This window comes from Rhinopithecus bieti, unplaced genomic scaffold (genome assembly GCF_001698545.2).
Source record: "Rhinopithecus bieti isolate Rb0 unplaced genomic scaffold, ASM169854v2 scaffold_7967, whole genome shotgun sequence".
NCBI lineage: Eukaryota > Metazoa > Chordata > Mammalia > Primates > Cercopithecidae > Rhinopithecus > Rhinopithecus bieti.
This window is the reverse complement of record NW_016806112.1, coordinates 3410914-3432700: the sequence shown is the minus strand read 5'-3', so window position 1 is coordinate 3432700 and position 21787 is coordinate 3410914. Positions and strand designations below refer to the sequence as shown.

The 21787-nt window shown below is 40.5% G+C and overlaps 1 protein-coding gene across 1 annotated transcript in view; it reads right to left on the bottom strand.

Annotated features, from left to right (window-relative positions):
• Positions 1-21787, bottom strand: part of DENND1A (DENN domain containing 1A) — a 505985-nt gene that overhangs the window by 280172 nt on the left and 204026 nt on the right. The window contains 3 exon segments of the mRNA XM_017874791.1: positions 5018-5071; positions 9540-9620; positions 14963-15032. Coding sequence (XP_017730280.1) covers positions 5018-5071; positions 9540-9620; positions 14963-15032 — 205 coding nt within the window.

Genomic DNA, 21787 nt, shown 5'->3' with positions numbered 1-21787 from the left:
GAAAATGAGTATTAAATGAAGGTATACATATTAGATGTTGACATGTCATAACCCACCATTCCTACTCAGCTTCCAGAACACTGGTATTAAAGCATACACTCCCAAGGCAAAGAAAACAGACCAATCCAAAGGAAAAGATTCTGATACTGACATTTGAGAGGCCCCTGCCCCGAAAATAGCCACACTAGTTCCAAGCTCCAGAAATGACTGGCAGAGCATCCAGTCAGCTTTTTAATGCCTCACTCTTAAATGTGACGGGTCAGCCATTTGAGGAAAGGCTCTACAGTGAAAGTTATGGAACAAAACAAACAGAAGATAGGAATATTGAGCAAGAAAATAATACAAGGAGAAGAACAATTTTTAAAATCTATAAATAACAGTCCCACAGATGAGTGAAAATATTAATATAATGGCAGAAGTAAATTTCCAAAGGTAGAAAGATTCGCTGAAGAAAGTGGAGAGAAAACTAAAAGAGAGAGATGGAAAATAGGACAGAAAAAACAAGAAAATTTGAGGAGCAGTACAGGAGATTTAACATTTATCACAGAGGCCCCGGAGAAAGAAAGAAAAATGAAGAATATTTTTTCAAAGAAATAATGTGAGAAAAGTTCTCAGCTCTAAAGGACATGAGTTTCCAGATTAAATGGAAACACCAAGTGCCCAGCACAATAGATGAAAACAGGCCCCTAGCAAGGCACATCACTGCAATTTCAGGATACCAGGAGAGACCATCAAAGGATGGTTACAATAAATAAATCACAGGAATCAGAATGGCTGAGACTTCTTAGTTGCAACAGCAAAGCTAGAAGTCAGTGGAGAAACATCTTCAAAGTTTGGAAGATACAGTAATTTCCAACCTAGAGTTCTACACCCAGTCAAACTATCAAAAGAAGAATAAAGAAACTGGGCTCACGCTTGTAATTCTAGCACTTTGGGAGGCCAAGGCAGGCAGATCACTTGAGGACAGGAGTTCAAAACCAGCCTGGCCAACATGGTGAAACCCCATCTCTACTAAAATATACAAAAATTAGTCAGGCATAGTGGTGGGGTACCAGTAGCCATGACTATTTGGGAGGCTGAGGCAGAAGAATCGCTTGAGCCCAGGAGGTGGAGTTTGCAGTGAGCAGACATTGTGCCACTGTACTCCAGCCTGGACGACAGAGCAAGACTCCGTCTCAAAAAAAGAAGAAGGAAGTTCTTTTTAGTCATGCTAGGTCTAAAAATGTTGCCTCTAACAAGTACTTTCTCAAGAAAACTACTGGCACATGTTTCACCAAAATGAGGGAATAAAATCAAGAATGAGAAATATGTGAAACCCAAGAACGCTTATGGGACAAAAAGTTGTATAAGAAAGGAAAGGTAATCTACTAACTGCTTCAGCATGCTCATTAAAACATAAACAGTAACTTCTGATTTAACGTAAAAATGCTCTAAAGGTATAGAAAGAATGGGAGAGGGAAAATATGTGACTGAGAGAATGCTGTTCTGTGTGTTTTGGGGTGGGGAGGGTTATAGGTGGTAAAAGACCAAAACTCTCATCTTCTATAGGAAATTCAATAAGTGACATCTGTAACTGAAAAAAAAAATTAAGATTTAGCAATATGAATAAGTTATTCAAAAATACAGAGGGAAACACAGCTGCTAAAAACTTGAAAGTAGCTGGGCAACTTGAAAATTGCTGGTTGTCATCAACAACTATGTAGCACTACATGTTTTTAAGCCATGAATACGCATTACTTTCATAAGAATAAAAATACCACTAAATAAGTATATCATTAAAAGGATGAAGCAGGTAGATATGAACACTTTTAGAATACATTAAACCAAAAAAATAGCATCATATTTATGTTTAAAAATCATCTACAACACACACAGGTACTCACACATATAACACTAAATTCCTAGAGAAAGATTTCATCAAACACTTGAGGGACAGTGGGATTGGGGTTGGGGGGGGGATGGTGGTAATAGGGGCCTTTCATTTTTTTCTCTATGTATTAGTATTAATTTTTTACAACAAAATATTTGTGAAGAATTTTTAATGACATAGATGTTCATAGTACATTGTTATAAGAAAAGCAGATACAAAGTGTGTACATTTTGTGTGCTTTTAAAAATGTAACTTTCGAAACTTAAGAAAAAAATTAAAAGAATACTTTTGTCTCAAACAAAGTATTACTCAACCCCCAATGTAAGCAATGGAAACTAACCTGCTCTGAATAAAACAGGAGCAGGGATCCAATGCTCTGATCAGTTAGCCATCTACCTCTGTGAGGCCTTCCAGGGCTCCCAAAGCAACACTGGGGTTCCCGGTGGCACAGTTTGAAAACTGCATGTCATAAAAAGGAAGGATGAAAAACCTCAGAAATAGATCTCTGAGATGGGGGATTATGCTTGATTTTTCTTTCACTGTTGTATGATACACATACACACATACCTTTCCTATGATTTGGTACTATTTAAGTAATAATTATCTGTTCCTGAAACACCTATATAACCACCTAAACCTGATAGATTTTTCGAAGGATGGAGATTGCAATATAGCTTTACTAATCTTTTCAAGTTATAATTCTATATTTATATTGCCTATTTCTCAAGCCAACTATCATTTGTCTTTTTCTAGAAATTTTCTCTTTTCACAATCTTTAAATTTATCAAATAAGTTTAAAATTGTATTCTTTTCACAAATTCAGTTTTAAAAGTGCTATTTTCCAATTTTACTTTAACAATATTCCCTAATAAATTAAATTACTATTTCTTTTCTAGTTTTGGTTATTTTTTGCAGTGAGCTGAGATCCCGCCACTGCACTCCAGCCTGGGTGACAGAGCGAGACTCCGTCTCAAAAATAAATAAATAAATAAATAAGTAAAATAAAATAAAATAAAATAATCCTTCAGTAGCCTCCTTCACAGCCTCTGCTTCTGCTCTGCCTGCACTACTTTCCCACTTCTTTTTGGATTTCTCCACTGTCTACACTGAACTGACTGCAACTATTAGTAATCATCTCCTTTACATTATGCAAATTCCCAAACTCTCTGGCTCATGGTAGCTTCCTCTGTCATTAGGGAAATAGTTTTCTCCTTTTGCTCATCATTTCAATGGAATTTTCTGAGAGATGAAAGGTAAAAATCATGGGCTCAAACTATAGCACAGTATGTAAGAGCTCAGCCTCAAGAATCCAGAAAGACCAATACTTGAATTCTGACTTTACCATTTATTTCCTGTAGGATCTTGAATATGTGACTTAAATTTTCAGGGCTTCTGTTTCCTTATATTAAATAATTATGGTAGTTACCATGTAAGCTTGTTGAGAGAGCTAAACATGAAAATGGAGAAAAGTACCAAATATACCATATTTCGAGTAGTAGTACTCAATCAACGTTATCTATTGTTGCTGAAATGGGAACTCTGGTTTGAATTTCTTATTAATTAATGTCAAACAAAAAGGAGGCAATATTTCCTACCACAGTTTGATCATACAGATAATACACTACATGGATATGCTTGATAATCCCAACTTATCAAGACTGTTATCTAATCACAATATTACAGCCTAACTTCATTCGTTACATTTGATCACCTGACATTTGTAATCTGTTCTATAGACAACCCTTAGAAAAATTTCCTTTCTGTGAATCTACAGTAGTTATGAAAAGGTATACCACATATTCCAGTACTTTTCTAATCAAGCATTCAAGTATACGCCCAAAAGAACTGAAAGCAGAGACTCAACCAGGCATTTGTACACCGATGTTCAAAGCAGTATTATTAATAATAGCCAAAGGGTAAAAACAACATCTATTGATCCAAGTATCTATTGCTGGATGAACAGATATGCAAAATGTGGTCTATACATACAATGGAATATCATTCAGCCTCAAAAAGGCAGGCTATCCTGACATATGGTTCAATGCAGATGAACTTTGAAGGCATTATGCTAAGTGAAATAACTCAGAACAAAAGGACAAACATTGTATGATTTCACTTACGTCAAGTACTATATGGAGAGTAGTCAAATTCATAGAGACAAAAAGCAGATTGATGGTTGCCAGCGGTTGCAGAGACAGGGTAATGGGGAATTGTTTAATGAGTACAGAGTTTCAGTTTTGTAAGATACAAAAAGTTCTGGACATTGTACAAAATATGAATGCATTCAAAACTACCGAGCTGTACACTTAAAAATGATTAACATGGTAAATTTTATGTTATGTATTTGTTACCACAATTTTAAAAAAGTAATCAAGTGTCTAAGTGGTAGACATTCTTTATCTGATTCTACATAGTACTATTTATAATCATAGTAAAACATTTTGAAAACATGTCAAGCGCTAGACTAGATATGTCATTCAGCTTGTTCAGAAGGCAAACATCAACCTTCTGCTCTCTCACACTCTAGTTCACTGCTCCTATGTCCTTTGGAGGTAGGGATGGAGGCCCTCATACTTTACCCACAAATACTTTATTCTCTGAAAGATAAATATACAAGGGTAAGAAGTAGAAGCGTAATTCTGCTTGAGTTGATCTACCCTAATAAACCTCTATTTGGAAAATTCTTTATATGGAAACATTTCACTTATAATAGCAGAAATGTGAAACAATCTAAATGTTCTACAGTGAGAGAATGGCTAAATAAACTACAGAGTAAATGGAATATTACATAGTTGACAAAAATAAGTCACATGAATGAAAATGGAAAATATGTTTTTATAACAGGTGATTTAACTATGTAAAAATACATTCTAAAAAGAGGGAATCAAATATCATATTAATACATAATTACCTTTGAGAAATAGGAATAACAATCCCTCGTCTTTATACTTTCTATACTTTGCAAATATTCTCTATTTGTTTTGTTTTTATAATACACTTCAGTTCTATTTTTGTTTTTATAATGTGTTCTTTTTAAAAATCATAATTTTTATAATTATACTTTAAATCACATCCTTTATTTATTAAAACAAATAGGTAGAAAACAGAAAAGAATAAAAATTTAATTTTTTCTTCCCAAGTACTTACATTCTCAGGGATGCTGGGAAGTTCTCTGGTATCAGGCACAGTAAAATAAGAATGCTAGAAAAGAAAAGCAAAAGTGATTTATTTCTGCTAAAATGTTTAACAATTGCATTACTCAGAATTCAAGTAAATGATTGGAAAATATTTTCTTACTCAGATAAGGAAACGGTTTCACTCAGAAGAAACACCCATGGAATATTTTCTTTGGATAATGTCAGATTGAACCAGATGCATTAAATCATCACTTTGGTAGATGGAGTTCTTTTCTATGAGAGGAGAACTTCTTTGGGAGATATAAATGAAGAGTTCAGGCCAGGAGTGTTGGCTCATGCCTGTAATCTCAGCACTTTGGGAGGCCAAGGCAGGTGGATCACATGAGGTCAAGAGTTCGAGACCAGTCTGGCCAACATGGTGAAACCCCGTCTATACTGAAAATACAAAAAAATTAGCCAGGCATGGTGGCGGGCACCTGTAATCCCAGATACTTGGGAAGCTAAAGCAGGAGAATCGCTTGAACCCAGGAGGCGGAGGTTTCAGTGAGCTGAGATCGTGCCACTGCACTCCATCTTGGGTGACAAGAATGAAACTCTGTCTCTAAATAAATAAATAAATAAATAGTTCAAAGAAGTTAAATGCCATCCTGGCTAACACGGTGAAACCCCATCTCTACTAAAAAAAAAATACAAAAAAGAATTAGCCAGGCATGGTGGCGGGCGCCTGTAGTCCCAGCTACTCAGGAGGCTGAGGCAGGAGAATGGCATGAATCTGGGAGGCGGAGCTTGCAGTGAGCCGAGATTGCACCACTGCACTCCATCTTGGGTGACAAGAATGAAACTCTGTCTCTAAATAAATAAATAAATAAATAGTTCAAAGAAGTTAAATGCCATCCTGGCTAACACGGTGAAACCCCATCTCTACTAAAAAAAAAAAAAAAAAAAAAAAAGTTAAATGGCTAAACACATGAAAGGCATTGGTTTCATAATTTATCGTTCAGTAAGGCAAGTGTATTCTAGGAACTAAATATCACCAGATTCACTCAGCGATGATTTTTACCAACCAAACCTGTCATCTCATTTCAGCATCTGAGATTATATTCATCTACAAAATGTGACCAAAATCTGCCCCAAAGGCCTAAGTAATGCTCGGAAGAGCTCCAGTTGCTGGAGCACTGGAACTGAGACCATTGCAGATGACTAAGAGTAGAGAAATTCTGCCCCCGAAGCCCACTCCATCATAAGCCTCCTGACTGGAGACTCAGTGGAGTTGAAAACTTGACCTCTTCAAAGAACTTCCAATGAGGCATCTCCATATGTAACAAGCATGCATCCCTGAGTTAAATGACAACAGGCTGAACTGATGACACCCTTTGCTATTAAAGACTCAGAAGACAATGGCAAGCAGGAACGGAAAGAGCTTGGTGCCGGCCAATTAAAGATGGGATTGTGCAAAGGCCAGGAAAAGTCACATGCAGAGAAGGTCAGCTTAGCCATGGCCTAAGTTCAAACCTGGACCCCCAAGTGACATTTCAAGAAGTTGTCCACCCCAACCCCCACTCTTGGGTGATTGCAAAATAGGTAGGTGTCTAGAAGAATGAGTTGTATAGGCTTTATGAAATGAAAGGCCCTGGGGACAATCATAATGATGATGATGACAACAATAATAGTATAAGGTACTTGTCCAATATTCAACAGATATTTGTTGAATACCTGCTACATGAAAGGCATTATGTCTAGTACTCTGTAAATGTTATCTCTAATTCCCATAACAAATTTTGAGATAGATATTATCTCCATATTACAAATGGGTAAATTAATGCTCACAGAGGTCAAGTAGTCAGTCAAAGGTCACACAGCTAGTGTGTGGCAGAATATGGACCAAAACTAAATCTGTGTAATTAGAGTTGTGCTCTTTCCACCACGACAGACTGTTATACCTGTGCTTTTTATGTGCAGATGACAGCTAAAGGGATTTAAACAAATAAAAAAGTAAAAAATAAAAAGTATAAAATAGATAACTTTAAAAAAGCCTTCTTCAATGCATTATTCCAAAATCTGTGTGTATATCAAAATACTACCTATGAAGTATTTCAGTAGAGATGGTGTAGCATGGAAACTAGTAAGTGATTAATTCAACAACGAGGATTAAAACAGGAAAAGTAAAATGCAAGGTTCAAATATGACTTCATGAGATACCAACTTCTACACCAAAGGGCTAGAAGTTTAGTTCAGTAACAAATGGCCATGTGGTGATTATGTAGCTCAGCAAATTCACTTAATAGCACAGAACCTGTTTTTGAATCTGTAAATGGGAATATTATCTACTTCAAAACTGTTGTGAAGAATAAATGTTATATATATGAATGCCTACCATTCAATAAATGGTATTTTAATATAAAATTATTATTGCCCTGAACTGCTAGTTCATATTACTATTTTTATCATCACTCATATAAGAAACATAAAAATACACTCTTGCAGTGTATAACCGAGATGAGAGTGGCCCTTCAAAATCAGAAATGCAATATGGAGAGAGGAATTCCCAGTGAAAAGGAAAGAAAAAAATATCTGCCTTTATAGATGCAATTGATAGTAAATAGTGAGCCAACACAATTCCAAAACCAAGTAGTCCCCAGGCTGTCCTTTGAGATTCTGTCTTGCTCCATTGCCCATGAAATGCTGGGGACCAGGGGAGGTCAGAAACATTCCTAGAAACCACTGGCATGAAACAGCTGCGCCACCCCAGCAGTTCCTGCTGCCCCTGAGATGGCTTGTCCTTGAGGCCTGGCATGCACACTGCCTGAGCAGCCGTTCTTAGGAAGGAGTGGACCTTCCTCCCCAGCAGCTGGTGACCCAGCCAGGCTACTCCACAGCTACCTGTCGGATGTCATTATGGACGGAAGTGGTGAGATCAAGCTGCTTAGGAAAAAGGACAGAGACAAAGGCAGGGTTGCTTAGCTATACAGCAAGGACTGGGGCAGGTTTAAAGCTCATTTGGTCATCTTTTCCAGATGGTCTCCCCTGCCGTACGAGATTTTTGTAACAAGGTTTCTTTCTTTCCTATGCTCTATTAAAATGGGCAAAAGTCTCTGTAAATTCATTTTTTTCTTTCTTCCTTCCTTCTCTCCCTCTTCTTCCACATGAATGGCACAGTGGGAAGAACATAGGCTTGAAGTTAGCCCTGGCTTTGAAAACTCAAGTCTTATCTCTTATTAACCACACGACCTTGGAAGGGCAAGTATTTTTTCCTCTTGAAATCTCATCCATGAAATGGGAATGTTAATATCTATTTTGTAGACTTGTTTTGAATATTAGAGATACATATTTAGTATAAGTTAGGAACTTATTAAAAGAGTAGACCTATTATTAACTACTGGTAGTAACACTGCTTTCAATTTTATCATCATTCTGAAAAAACCTGTAAGGGATATTAATTTTCTTTAGGAGAGGAGATACCTTTCCACCACTGAATACCAACACTGTATCTGGTTCTAATGAAGATGAAAGATAAAACTCTTAAAATTCTCAGGCCCCATGACATAAGGGAAATAGCCCCTGGATAATAATCAATACTTGGTCAAAGTATATCCATTTGAGAATTCTGATGAAGGTAGTGACAAGGGCTTGAGGGTTTGACCTAGGGAATTAGAGAATCCTGGAACCAAAATATGGAAAAGATCTCCTACACCTCTTCTGATGCCTTATCTGACAGATGAGGAAATTGAAGCCCACAAGGTTAAAGGTCCTGATTAAGGTCACTCAGGTCATTGGCAAGACAATGACTAGGATGGAAATCTCCCAATTGGTATTTCAGAGCACAGTGCAGAACATGTAGTAGCAGCATATATTTATAGGCATTCAAAGAAACTATTACTGTAGGCCAGGAACAACACTAAGCACTCTCCCTCTCTGTCCTCAAGGGACACAAAGTCCAGTGAGGGGGACAGGAAAAGGAAGCATGCCAATAGGGTGTAACTAAGTACCACAAAGTATGCAAGATGCTTGGGGGGAAGGAGGTAAACTTGGCAAAACCTATGAAGTATCAAGGGAGGATTTCTCTGGAAATAAAATCAGAGTTGAGTTCTGAAGGATGAATATGTGTTACCCTGGCAAACAGCGGAGAGGAAATGTTGAAAGCTGAGGGTGCAGGATGGGCTTCAGCAAAGGGACACGCACAGCAGTGCTGAAGGGCAAGGATGATACAGAGAGGCTGGGACAGGGACTGAAGAAGCAGGCAGAGCCAGGTGTCCTATTTCAGCCCAGCATCTGTGATCCAAGAGATGCTGGTGATGGCATGATGTCTACGGAGGAGCCTAGGGACATTTAGGACATGTCTGTTTCTTATAGAATCTCACAGAAAGGAAGAAATTCAGCTCCCTGGCCTATCTTGAGCTCAGAGGTCTCAGAGTATTTGGGGGTAGGGGTAGGGTAGGTAAAGGTGACAAAATACAATCCTGTTCAGCTACCTCCTTCTTACTGTCAATAATGCAACGGGTTCTCAGTGATGGCTAATACTCTGCCCCACTTACCACGCTGAGATGAACAGACACTCCTGGGTCAGGGATGGGAAGTTTGTGCAGAGTTTCAAGAAGCTCATTCCACTGATTTTCCTGAAAGAAATAAAAGGCCTAAGTAACAAAAGCAAGGCTCAGCCCTTAGTAAGATACCTGCAGGGAGGTCTGGGCACACATGACTGAGGGGGTTGGGGAGATGCTGGCCCCAGTACAGAAATAGGTTTGATATTCACATAGGGTTTGACAAAAGACACTGCGTATGCCTCAAACATAAGAGCCAAATAGATCCTCCTACACCAAGTTTGACATTTTCTACTCAGTGAGACACCTACCATGACCGCCTTTTATGGATCATATACCATAAGCTCTCAGCAAATCTATCCCCTAAACTCCATAGCAACAACTTTTAAATGCAAACAATCCTAGCTTACAGGGCGGGGGTGGTTGGAGAAATAACGATGACACTATAGATCTTGTCTTCATCATCATTACCCTCAATTAATTTTATTGAGTGTTCACTGGGTACACATGGCAGCCTCCAATTATGGAAAGTTAGAAATGAACTAAGTACAACAGCATGCAATATAGGATGGTGGCTATGCATTCTAATTCGTGAAATTGAGCAACATAATGACATACAAAGCAATACAAATTATTTGATTGAAAATGGATTCGCCTCTAAAATGCTCAAAAGAATACTGCTCACAGAATTATCCAAATGCTATTTTTCCCACCCTGTGGAATTATTTGTGCTAATATAATACTGATAAGTATATATTTGTATCTATTCATCCTCTATTTGATCCTCCCAACTACCCACTTCAACAATGTGAAAACTGAGCCTCCAAAAGGTGAAGCAACTCATCTCAAATCAGCCCATTAGCAAGTTGCACAGCTAAGGGGTGAAATGCAGGCTCCAGAGCCCTCCTAGCTTCACTACAGCTTTCTTTAAGTAGTGAATTTAAGGAGAGGAAAAAGAAGATGTACCCAGACTACAAGCTTGTTTCAGTCTGAGCTCTGACAAATCAAACAAGCTTCTAAGAGAGGAGAGAGATGAACGTGTGTGTGTGTGTGTGTGTGTGTGTGTGTGTGTGTGTGTGTGTGTGCATGTGCTTAGTTTTGCTCTGAAACAATCTCAAACTTACTGAACAGTTGTAGAAACTGTTAAAAAAAAAAAAACTTTTATTATTTCCTGACCTATTTGAGAATAAGCTGCCAAGATTATGCCCCACCATCCATAGATACAAACAAGGGCATTCTCCTAAATCACCACAATTAATCATTGCTGTGGTTTGAATGTTTCCCCCAAAAGTTCATGTGCTGACAATTATCATTGTAACAGTATTAAGAGGCAGGACACTTAAGACGTGATTACGTCATGAATTAATGCCATTATTGTGAGAGTGGGCTTCTGATAAAGGATAAATTTGGCCCCCATCTTGTGTCTCTTGTCTTGAGGGCTGCATGTTATGACCCAGCAAGAAGGTCCTCACCAGATGCCAGCACCAGGCTCTTGGACTTTCCAGCCTCCAGAACTGTGAGCCAAATATACGTCTTTTCTTTATAAATTACCCAGTTTGTGGTATTCTGTTATAGCAGCAGAAAACAAACTAAGAGAATCATAATAAAGAGGAAATTAACACTGAGATGCAGAATTACCACCTCATCCTCAAGTTTTGCCACCTGTGCCAATAATATCCTTGACAGCAAACAATCCACTTCAGAATCACATGTTGCAGTTAGTAGTTGCAACTCTACTCATCCTTAGTCTGGAACAGTTCCTCAGTCTTTTCTAGATTTGTACAGCCTTGACAATGAGACCACTCATTTTGTAGAATAACTTTCAGTTGTCTAATGTTTTGTCTAAAGTCTGATTTCAATGTCCCTTTACTCATGATGTTTGCTTTCATCAACTGATTAATTCATTTGATATCTCTAAAGTAACATTACTCTTTCTCTTTGCAGTAGATAACCATTTTGTGGATTGACACTTTATGTAAATATCCCATTCCTCAAACTTTCAATGTATCCATTTACTTATTTTTATTACCATGGGTCCATGGTTTCCTGTTTTATTCAGTGTACTATAATCCTTTACTATCCTAATTCGTTTTTATATTCAATTTGTTCCAGATATGACTAGTGGGAGTCCTCTTACTGCTTTTGTGCCCTTCTGACATGTTCCCATCATGTTTTTAGCAATTCCTTACTTTTTGGCACAAAAGATATTTCAGGTTCATCTTATACTTTCCCAGCCTCAGCCCCAGAATCAGGTTATTTCTTCAATGAGTCCTGGTTTCTTTTAGTGGACAATGGTATTTAGAAACCAAGATCTGGGCACCACGTGTGCTCACTGCTCCTTAGTATTGCTTATGCCAGGCCCTTTCAGTTAGTGGAGCCAGATAATATATAATACACACATGGAACCACAATAGGCACTTCACATATCTATTTATTTCCATATCCATCTTCCAATATTGAAAACCATGGGTTCATACCAATGGCTCCTATTCCAATCCAACATAAAAATTATTCTAGTTTTCTCCCTCTACATATCTGTGACATCATCCTACAAGAGTGAAAAAACTTGCCTGTATTTTCTTTTTATATTTGGTTATTTGTATGGAACCACTCTTCTATTGCCATCCCTGCCTCCTTCCCTACCCAGACGCCCTCCCTCCTCTCCCCGACACAGACATCTAGGGCTGGGTCTCTACTGTCCAACCCCTCACACAAATGCCTTCCTTACCTCAGGATCCAATATACCAGCACTGGGCCACAGCTACTGCCTCCCTTCTCACATGGATTCTTCTGGACCCTACTTGAGTTCTGACATCCCATGCTGAGCCTCTACCACCATGCTCCCACATAAACATCTTTCTCTCCCTCAGGCTCCAACACCCTGCTCCCTGGCTCAGACACCCCCCCCCCCCTTGCCCTGCCATCCCTTCCACAAGGGTGGCCATTCAAGGTCTGATGAGCATGATGGGTCCATGGCCCAAACGGATACCCCAGTTACCCACACCTTGGTCTCCCACACCCCATGGTTAGCCATCACAATCTCTCTGTCTCTGTCTGTCTGTCTCTCTCTCACACAGAGAGAGAGAGAGAGAGAGAGAGAGAGAGAAAATAGAAGCCTATCTTGCTTCCCAACCTTCCCAATGACTTTTGGATAAGGGAAGGTTTCAGCCCTGGTGCAGGAGGTAGATTCTGTTTCTTTAAATAAAAACTCTCTTCCTGTTCTAATCTGGTGACTAAAATCTTGCCAACAATTAAGCCAGTTGTAGGCAGATTTCCTATCATCTGTGTCAAATTCTTTTAACTAAAGGGGGAAAAAAGAGTCCTGGGTTCAAGAGAAATAGATTCCAACTAAAACATATTACTGATCTCAGCCTCTGACATCCCAAGAGGCAGAGTCCTGCTGGAGCAATGGCCCAGGGGAAAGGTTCACCAATTTTACAGGGTAATAATCCATTTCCCATATGTGTAGGTTGTACCTACCCTTTTATAATCTTTCCTGAATCACATGTTTTAAAAAGTGTACTAAGTTCTTTGTTTGACTGAGTTTTTTCTCTTTTTTTTGGACTGGAACATATGGAGGGAAAAAAATGTGAGTCAATCTCCAATTCAAACCTGTTAAGAGCCCACATATTACACAATTCTATTTATTAAAGACACCTTTCAAACTTGAGTGAAAACCGGAATGTCTGACTAAAAGTAACTGTGAATCAGAAATCGATGAACAGACCCAAGGTGACCTCCTAACTCATTCATCAAAGAGTAATCCACTTCTTTTATGACAGAATCCCCTGACATCTAAGCTTCTTTTCACAGTGAGTGTAGTGATCAAGGAAGCCATTTCTATTAGTTATTCTTTCCATTTACTGTGACCTCCGGAATACATTTGCCAGTGAGTAAATCTGTCTCTAAAAAAATGATTTAGTCATTATACACACAATTTCCCCCTTTCCTCCAAAACGGCATTTCCCAAAGTGTGTTCCAGGAAACACTGCTATCTCAGAATGCTAAGATTTATCACAAAATTAAAGGGGTTTCGGGCAAAACAAGATGGGAAGCACAGGTGACCCAGGTTTCTCCAATGCAGGACTTCGTACAGCTTACATTAAATGAATCTTAAGGAGATAGAAATGAAACACAGCTTTCCCTCCCCTGGACCCCAGTGTGACTGAACTGGTACCCTTTTCATGGATCATTTCTCAGAACTAACACTCAAATTGCTCAGAACATTCAACAGAAAAAAATTAAGGGAAATCTTTCCTTAACATTTAATAATAATTGATCACTTTAATTAAAATCTTAGGTCATATACAAAAGGAAAATATAAGACATTAGATATATAGACAAATATTCAACTCATTAACAATCAAAGAAATGCAATTAAAACAATGAGACTTTTTTACTTGTCAAACAATGAATTCAACAAATGGTACTGATGAGAGAGTATCATGACCTAGGCACTCTCTTACATTGCTGGTAAAGGGTATCCTTTAAGAAAACAGCAGAATTCTTTTGCAAAGCAGTTTGGCAAATGTTTTAAAAATGTTTATGTCCACTGACCTTACAATGGCCCATCTGGGATTCTCCTTTTAAGGAAACAATCCAAAATGAAGAAAATGCTTTACTCTCATAGATGTGAATGGTTACACTTCTCATAACAGTAGAAAAATCCCAAACAATTAACAATTCCCAATAATAGGAAATTCTTCAGTAAATCAAGGTACATGATAAAATGGTATGCAGCCATGAAAAATATTTATAACATTTTTAACAGTGTGGGAGGCACGCTCGTTATAATGGTATCTGAAAATGTGGGCTACAAAAATCTACATAAAGGTCCAATTGGCCTTTGACATCCATGGAAGATACCTTACCTTACCACTTCTTCCAAAAGTACAGCAAGGTACAGATGAATTTTTAACGTAATTTTCAGACCCCTACAAAAGTTATTGTAAAAGCACCACAAAGCTTTATTGCAACGGGAACTCAGGACAACTGGGTAGGTCACTTGCCAGTTAAGTGTTTTACTTGCAAAGCCCAGATTTGCAGCATGACATAAGCAATTCAAATATGTGCCTCAGCTAATTTAATACATGTCACAAACTTTCCGGGCTGCTTGGGAATATTAGAAATTGTGAACATTAACTTTGTGAATGTTAAGGGTCTCTTTATCATTTATTTAATGCAAAGAAAAACTTAAAAAAGAAAACAACCCAAAATGCTAGCGATATTTATTTTAGGGAAGAGAGTAGGGGCAAATTAAAAGTGATTTTCTTTTCCTTCCTATTATTTTCTGAATTTCCCAAACTTTCTATAATGGGCATGCATCACTTTTTTGGTAAAATATAAGGCATGTTTTACTTTTCATCATAAAATTAAAGCTTATTTGTTAAAAAGAATTATTTTAAATAAGCAAATACCTGTCTTTTTGTCGTATAATCTGCCAGGATGTTAAGCAGCTTATAAAATACCTCGAACCAGGGGAGATAGCTGGAGGAAGAAGAGGAAACACATGACATATTAGTATGCAGGTCAAAAACTTTAACCAGGATCTAATTCAAGACTAATACATTTCAGTTTTGCTCTACATCCTGAAGAGTCCTCCTGTCACAGACTGGTGGAAACACAGACTGGTGAAATGCTAATTATTTCTGAGAGTTTAAAAACTTGCCTGTGTAAGGCAGAGGATTGAATGTCCATTATAAATTATTCCCATGCCTCAGAGCTAGAACAGTTCACAGAAAAGAAATTCAAAGCAGACTCCACAATCAGGCACCAACTCTGAGTAGTCCCCTAGCCTCTCTCAGCACACCCACCCTTGCCAGGAAATCTTCTATTCAGTTTTTCATGATGGGACAGACACAGACACACACACTGATACACATACACACACACACACACACACTGATACACACACAGCATTCCCACTGCAGGCATCTGCAAAGGGTCCCAAAGTCCCCATGAGCCCAAAGCCATCCATGTTGCTGCAACAGACATTCTGCCCATCACTCACCATCTCTCTATCCACTTCAAGATGAGTTCCACTTCCCCATCCCTACTGCCCTCCACCAGATCCTGGCCATTGCTCCCCTTCACTCAGAGCAGCCTGGCTGCTGATCTCAGTCCTGTGGTCCACTCTGTGCGGTTTGTTTTTTTTTGTTTTGTTTTTTTGAGGTGGAGTCTCACTCTGTCATCCAGGCTGGAATACAGTGGCATGATCTTGGCTCACTGCAACCCCTGCCTCCCAGGTTCAAGTGATTCTCCTGCCTCAGCCTCCCAAGTAGCTGGGACTACATGTGTGCACCACCATGCCTGGATAATTTTTGTATTTTTAATAGAGATGGGATTTCACTATACTGGCTAGGCTGATCTCGAACTCCTGACCTCAGGTGATCTGCCTGCCTCGGCCTCCCAAATTGCTGGGATTATAGGTGTGAGCCACCTGGCCATGGCTCTTAGAATGGTTTTTCTGAGATGCAAATCTCCATCATGCATTGTACTTAATTCCTGCAATGATGCCCATCACTCCAGGATCCAGTCCATATTTGTCAGGATGGACTTTTGGGGCTCTTCACTGCCAGGCCCTTGCTCACTTCTCCGGCTGTCCTCTCTCTACTTCCCCATAGATATGCTCCCCTCACTCCTGTCACTCCGGGAACAACCTGGCATCTTTGAGACTGCCTGGGCTTACATACACTGGGCCCTTTTCTCCCCAACCTCTGTGGTCTAGTCTAGCCGATTTCTACTCATCCTCCTAACGGTCCCCCACCTCCTCCCCATCCCCACTTCATGTGCCCTAATTCTCTCTTTTCTGTGCTGCCCTGGTCATGAGAATGCTGCTGTCAGAACATTCCCCACACGATGCAGTTCTCAATGGCATGTCTGTTTTCTTAACAGACCACATGCAAACAGAGAGGAAGGGGCCTATCTTTCTTCACTTTGTCTTTCCACTGCCAAGAACGGCACCTGGCACACCGTCAGTGCTCAGCGTTTACTGAGCAAATAAAACCAAAGACTGACAGCAAGGGCGCATGCATCCTATGGAATTGTTGAAAAGTATCCACACCCCCAAGCAGTTTTGCCACTTACTTTCAATGGCTTTGTTCTCTATAAGGAAATTTTGCGAAGCTACATCTAACAGCAAGCGAGAAGAAGGTCGTACCAAGCGCTTGCCGGCCTGGTCGTGTCTGCCCTGCTGCGCTAACAGAGTCCATTACCGACAGAGATGGACACGAGGTAGCGCACAGATGTGATATTCTGCCAGGGAGAGGAGAATCAGCGCCCTGTACAGATTACCGGCTGCGCCACTGAGGGTAATAAATGAAGTGAGAGGCAACAAAGAGAACAGATAAAGTGCACAGTCCTCTGTCAGTAACGTCTGTCTAAAGCCAGCACATGCTACTGTAAAATTTAAGTAGCTTATCAAAATATACTGATAAGCAACTTAACTTTTCACTTCTATGACAGTATTATCACTTATGTTAATATGTTTCAGTCAGCCCTGGCAGCTGCATATTGACTATTACACAGCAAATGACTGCTGCCACTTTGCACAGCATTTCCTTTGGCAGTGTAATGTAAACATTCAAGAGGGATTAGGGAGCAGATAAGTTTCTCCTTTCCTATTCTGTTAAATAAACCTCGGCTGAGTTAAAAGCCATTATAGTATGAACAAGAAATCCCCTCAGAAGAAAACTCTTGCACAGATTAGATGACTCTTGGTAAACAAATTCGACCAAGGATTAGAATTTTTTTTTCCTGAAAGCAAAATACCACTAGTTAAACCCAGCCACTGGAAATTTAGGAAATTAAATTTTTTTTTCCTGAAAGCAAAATACCACTAGTTAAATCCAGAAAGTCAGGAGGAAGGGGGGAAAAGGCAAGAAGGGGAAACAGATTCTTGCAAGAAAATTGTGACTTCAAGTAAAAAAGAGAAAAACTGAATCATTTTAGAAATATTTGGTGATGTGATATGGGGCAGGCTGGGTGCTCTGACAGTTTAGGACTACAGTATCCATCGAAGTAGTTTTGGATGACTAGGTTCAACTGACCAATGTGGCTTGGGCACAGAAGCTCCAGCCTCCACGTTGTCACCTGCTTTGAGGATGAAGGAGATGAAGTGGGAAGGAGTTCCTAGCCCACTATAGACGGCACCCTGGTTCTCATACTCAGCCTCAGCCTTACCAAATCAATTCTTTTTGGCTATGCTAAGCAGAACCACTGGCCACAAGAAGTTTTGCAGTTATCCTGGAAATCACCCATTTCTTTCTCTCTTTGGCCTGACTGGACACAACTGTTCCCCACATGTTGTCCCTTGTGCACTGACAGATGAATATCTAGCGATGGCAGTGTTAAGGTTTTGAAACCAAAACCCAGCTGTCTTCTTCTTCAAAGGGCCCCTGTTTTCCCCTGTTGAGAGGCCAGGGTTCACAGCGGAGCTCTATCCAGCGGCGTTTCCTGTCCTGCTTCATTAGAGCCGCCACAACAGCTTGCGCGGTCTGCCAGGCTGCAGGTGAGGCTGCAGGGACCCTGCACTCCAGTCTGCGTGTGTCTGTCATCGTTGAATAAACAATCCTTCCCAGTCCAAAGACAGAAACAAACACCCTAGTACACTGCACCACCTTGGACATCTAATGGGGTGCGACCATCTGTGGTCTGCCTCTGCCTGCTGCCTTTGTGTGACGGCTTGAGTCCCCCACCGTGGAGGGCTCTGTCCCAGGCTGTGGCACAAAGGGTCCTGCACTCAAGAAAGCTATGGTCCTCATCAGAAAGAGACACACACCCACAACAGAGTGACAGTTTGGGTGGAAGGAGCTGGAAGCCTTTCCCAAGTGCTTTACTTAGTTTAGGTTTTTGGACTGATGTAGAAGATGATCATGGAGCATCATCATGACCCAATCAGAAGACAGAGAAAAGCGAAAGGGAACAGCCTGCTCCCGAAGCACCTGCCTGGATCCAGGCTTCTCTCCCTTCTCACCCACTGTGGTTCGGGTAACTCTGTCCCAGGCTCTGCCCTCACTCCCAGGCCTGAGAGTCAAATGGAGAGGCTTGTGTTTCATGTAAGGTAGTCAAAAGTTTTAAACTTGAGAAGTTTCCTCCACCCACTGCCTTCCCAATCTGGAGTCCCACTGGCCCTTGTAAGGAGGGCAAGGGCAGGTTCTAAAGACAGCACTTATGGTAGCAACAGCCCATAGTCAAAATCATCCTGAAAAAGTCCTTAAATTACCCTCCAAATATGGCGGACATGGTCTGTGTAAACACAAAGCAGTTAGCCTGAGTTGTGGGGTCAGGCTGAATGACAGCATCCTGCATCTAAATCTGTTGACCAGGTGAGCTGCTGGCTCTTGAGCTGAACTGAGAGCAGAGGAATCCCTTTTCTAATCTCACTCCACTTGGGATAATAATCACTCCAACTGGTGAGTTTGTGTACACATGGATGACTGGCCTTGTGTAAGTTCAGCGTGAATATAAAGGGATTCCACTTCTTTAAGTATTAAAACAGAAAACCATTAAAAACTTTTAAGAGCTCTCTGACTCCTCTTTCTACTAGTTCAGTTCAAAGCCATGAGATGGGACCAGGCAGGGTAGGTATGGAAGAGAGCAGGGGGCAGGGATGGTAGGAGAGGCTGACCAAGTTGAGGAAGGTAGCAACCACCTGGGAGAATGATGGTCCACAGCAGGACGTCAGACTCAGGTGAAAAGAGGAGGTTGCCTTCCCGGAGGGGCAACCTGGTGTTAGAGTCCAAGTGGGAGGAGAAGGGTGTCCCATTGAGGGGTGATCCAGCATGGTGTGCTGGGGCCCAAGCAGAGTGAGAGGCCTGGTAAGGGAAAGTCAGTGTCCAAGCAGAATAAGGAGGGAGTCTCCATGGGGGAGGCCTGACTTGGAGTTTCATGACTCAAGGGGGCAACGAGGGTTAGGCCTGGCATGGGATAAAGCATCTATGTAGAGCGGAGGGACTGACCAGCAATGGTATCAGAACCCAGAAGAGTACAAAGAGCATCTGGAAGGCAGTTCGATGTGGGATGTCAGAGCCTCAGGGGTGGGAGGGCTTCCACAAAAGGGGTGGGGCCCGGCGAGGCAGAGTCCATGTGGTTGAGAATGCTGTCCATGATAGGAAGGGGCAGCAGCAGCTCTGCCTAAGGTGCCACAGTCCAAACAGTAGCACATGCTACTGTAAAAACAGCGTGAGGAGGGTGGCGCTGTGTGGGAAGGGGGCTGCAGCAGAGGACTGGTTACAAATCGGGAACAGATCAAGACTGACCAAGCAGGTAAATATATAACGGGAAGCAGGTGTCTTACTATCAGAAGAGAGTTACAAATCCAGTTAGGGAAAGAATGGGAATGAACCCCATGGGTTCATACTGGAACTGAGTGTACCTATGGGGAATCATGATGTTCTGCAGATAGGTAGTAAAGACTGATAAAATAAATAGAAATAGAAATCTATGTACATACATATATTCTCTAGTTTTAGCCACTGAGAAGGCCTGGAAGCAGAGATATCCCAATTATAATGAGCACACTTAGTGACCAGATATTAGTTTTTAAATACTATTCTCCAGTAATAGGAACCTGGGCTCTTTGGAAAAAAATGTCTGATTCTAGGGCTGGGGCTTGGAAATGCTGTGCTGGGTTAGAAAAAAAAAAAATAGCAGTGCTCAACACATGATCGGGACATATCAACAGGACACAAAAGTCGGTGAGGAGGGGATCCCACTGACAAAATCTGCATGACAGGCAGGAGAAAGTGCATGAGCAATGGCTTTAGAATCAGGTGGGAAGTAATTCTTTCCCCTCATCTTGACCTCAGCAGAGCCCAGTGGATTTCAGCCTTATCAGAATCAGCATAGACTTTGCTCTCCTAAAAACAAAATCTTAATGTAATCTAGTCATTCACAAAACCAAAATAATGCTCTGGCTCTCCTATAAAAGAGAAATCAAAGTAAAAGTAATTTACAATAAAATATTAGGATGTAACACTCAGGCACCATTAGAATAGATGATACAATGAAGCAGTGCCTCCCTGGGGAAGACTTGTGGCAGAGCTGCTTCTATTCATGTTGGGACTGATGAGTTTAAGAAAAGTAACATGACACAGGCTTTCAGGGTTTTTTTTTTTGGTGACTTTCTACTGTCTGAGGAGCTCCTGATATTCTATCTTGGATACTTGAGGAGAGGTATCCCTTTCTTTCTGTCAGGAGATTTTGCCAACATGTATCCAATGGCAAAGCATCCCTTGGTTAAGACTGTTCGGCACTCAGTATTTAAAGCCTCCCTATTAAAAAAATATATACATATATCAATCTCCTCCCCCAATGTTAAAAAGCAGAGCAGCATGGCATATGCTGGGGAGGACACAGGCTTGAGTCTGGTAACCCCGAGTTTGAATCTCAGTTCTGTTCCTTTCTAGATGTGACACCTCGGGAAAGCAGTCTTCCCAAAACTCAGTTTCCTCCTCTATGAAAAGATATGCACCACCTGCTAATGTACCCGATGGACATGAGAGCCACCAATCCAGAACACTCTTCCTGTCCCTCCCTGCCTGACCACCTTGGCAGTCTCAGCTTTGGGAAGCTCTCTTTGATTCCTGGTGTCTGGATCAGAGGCTCCTCCAGCACTCTACAGGAATTCCTCATACCATGCGGTCAACCAGAATGGGCAGGAAAACAGAAGCTGTTACAAGAGGAAAATACTCACCAACAATGTGGCTGCTTCAGACAACACGACCCTTCTCTACCCTTCCAGTTTCCAGACAATACGTCCCCTTCTCCACCCTTCCAGTTTCACCAACAATCTATCCCTGCTCCTCTGTCTGTATCTTAGTGAAACATCTATAATAAAATGCAAATTTGCTATAAAACTACAACTCTTGCAAAGGAGACTGGATTTTACGAAGCCCATGTTGGACATGCCGGATACCTGCTCAGAGTTGAGGCAAAGTCACCGACAAATGAAGACCTGGCTGTATTAGACCACTTAACAAGACATAAAGAGAAAAATCAAGAAAAACAAGGATAGTAACACAACAGTCACATCAAAAGAAAATGATTTCAATATCAAAGGGTAAAAGAGACCTTTGGGAAACTGAAGTCCTCAAATACTTTAGGAAAAAAATGACTCTTTTTATGATTATGCTGTGAAAGTCAACTATGAAGTGTTATTAAGTCAGAAAAATTATAACCTCCTCTCCCCCGCAATACTTGATGCATCATTCTTTGTAAGAATTAATGCATTGTTGGAATTA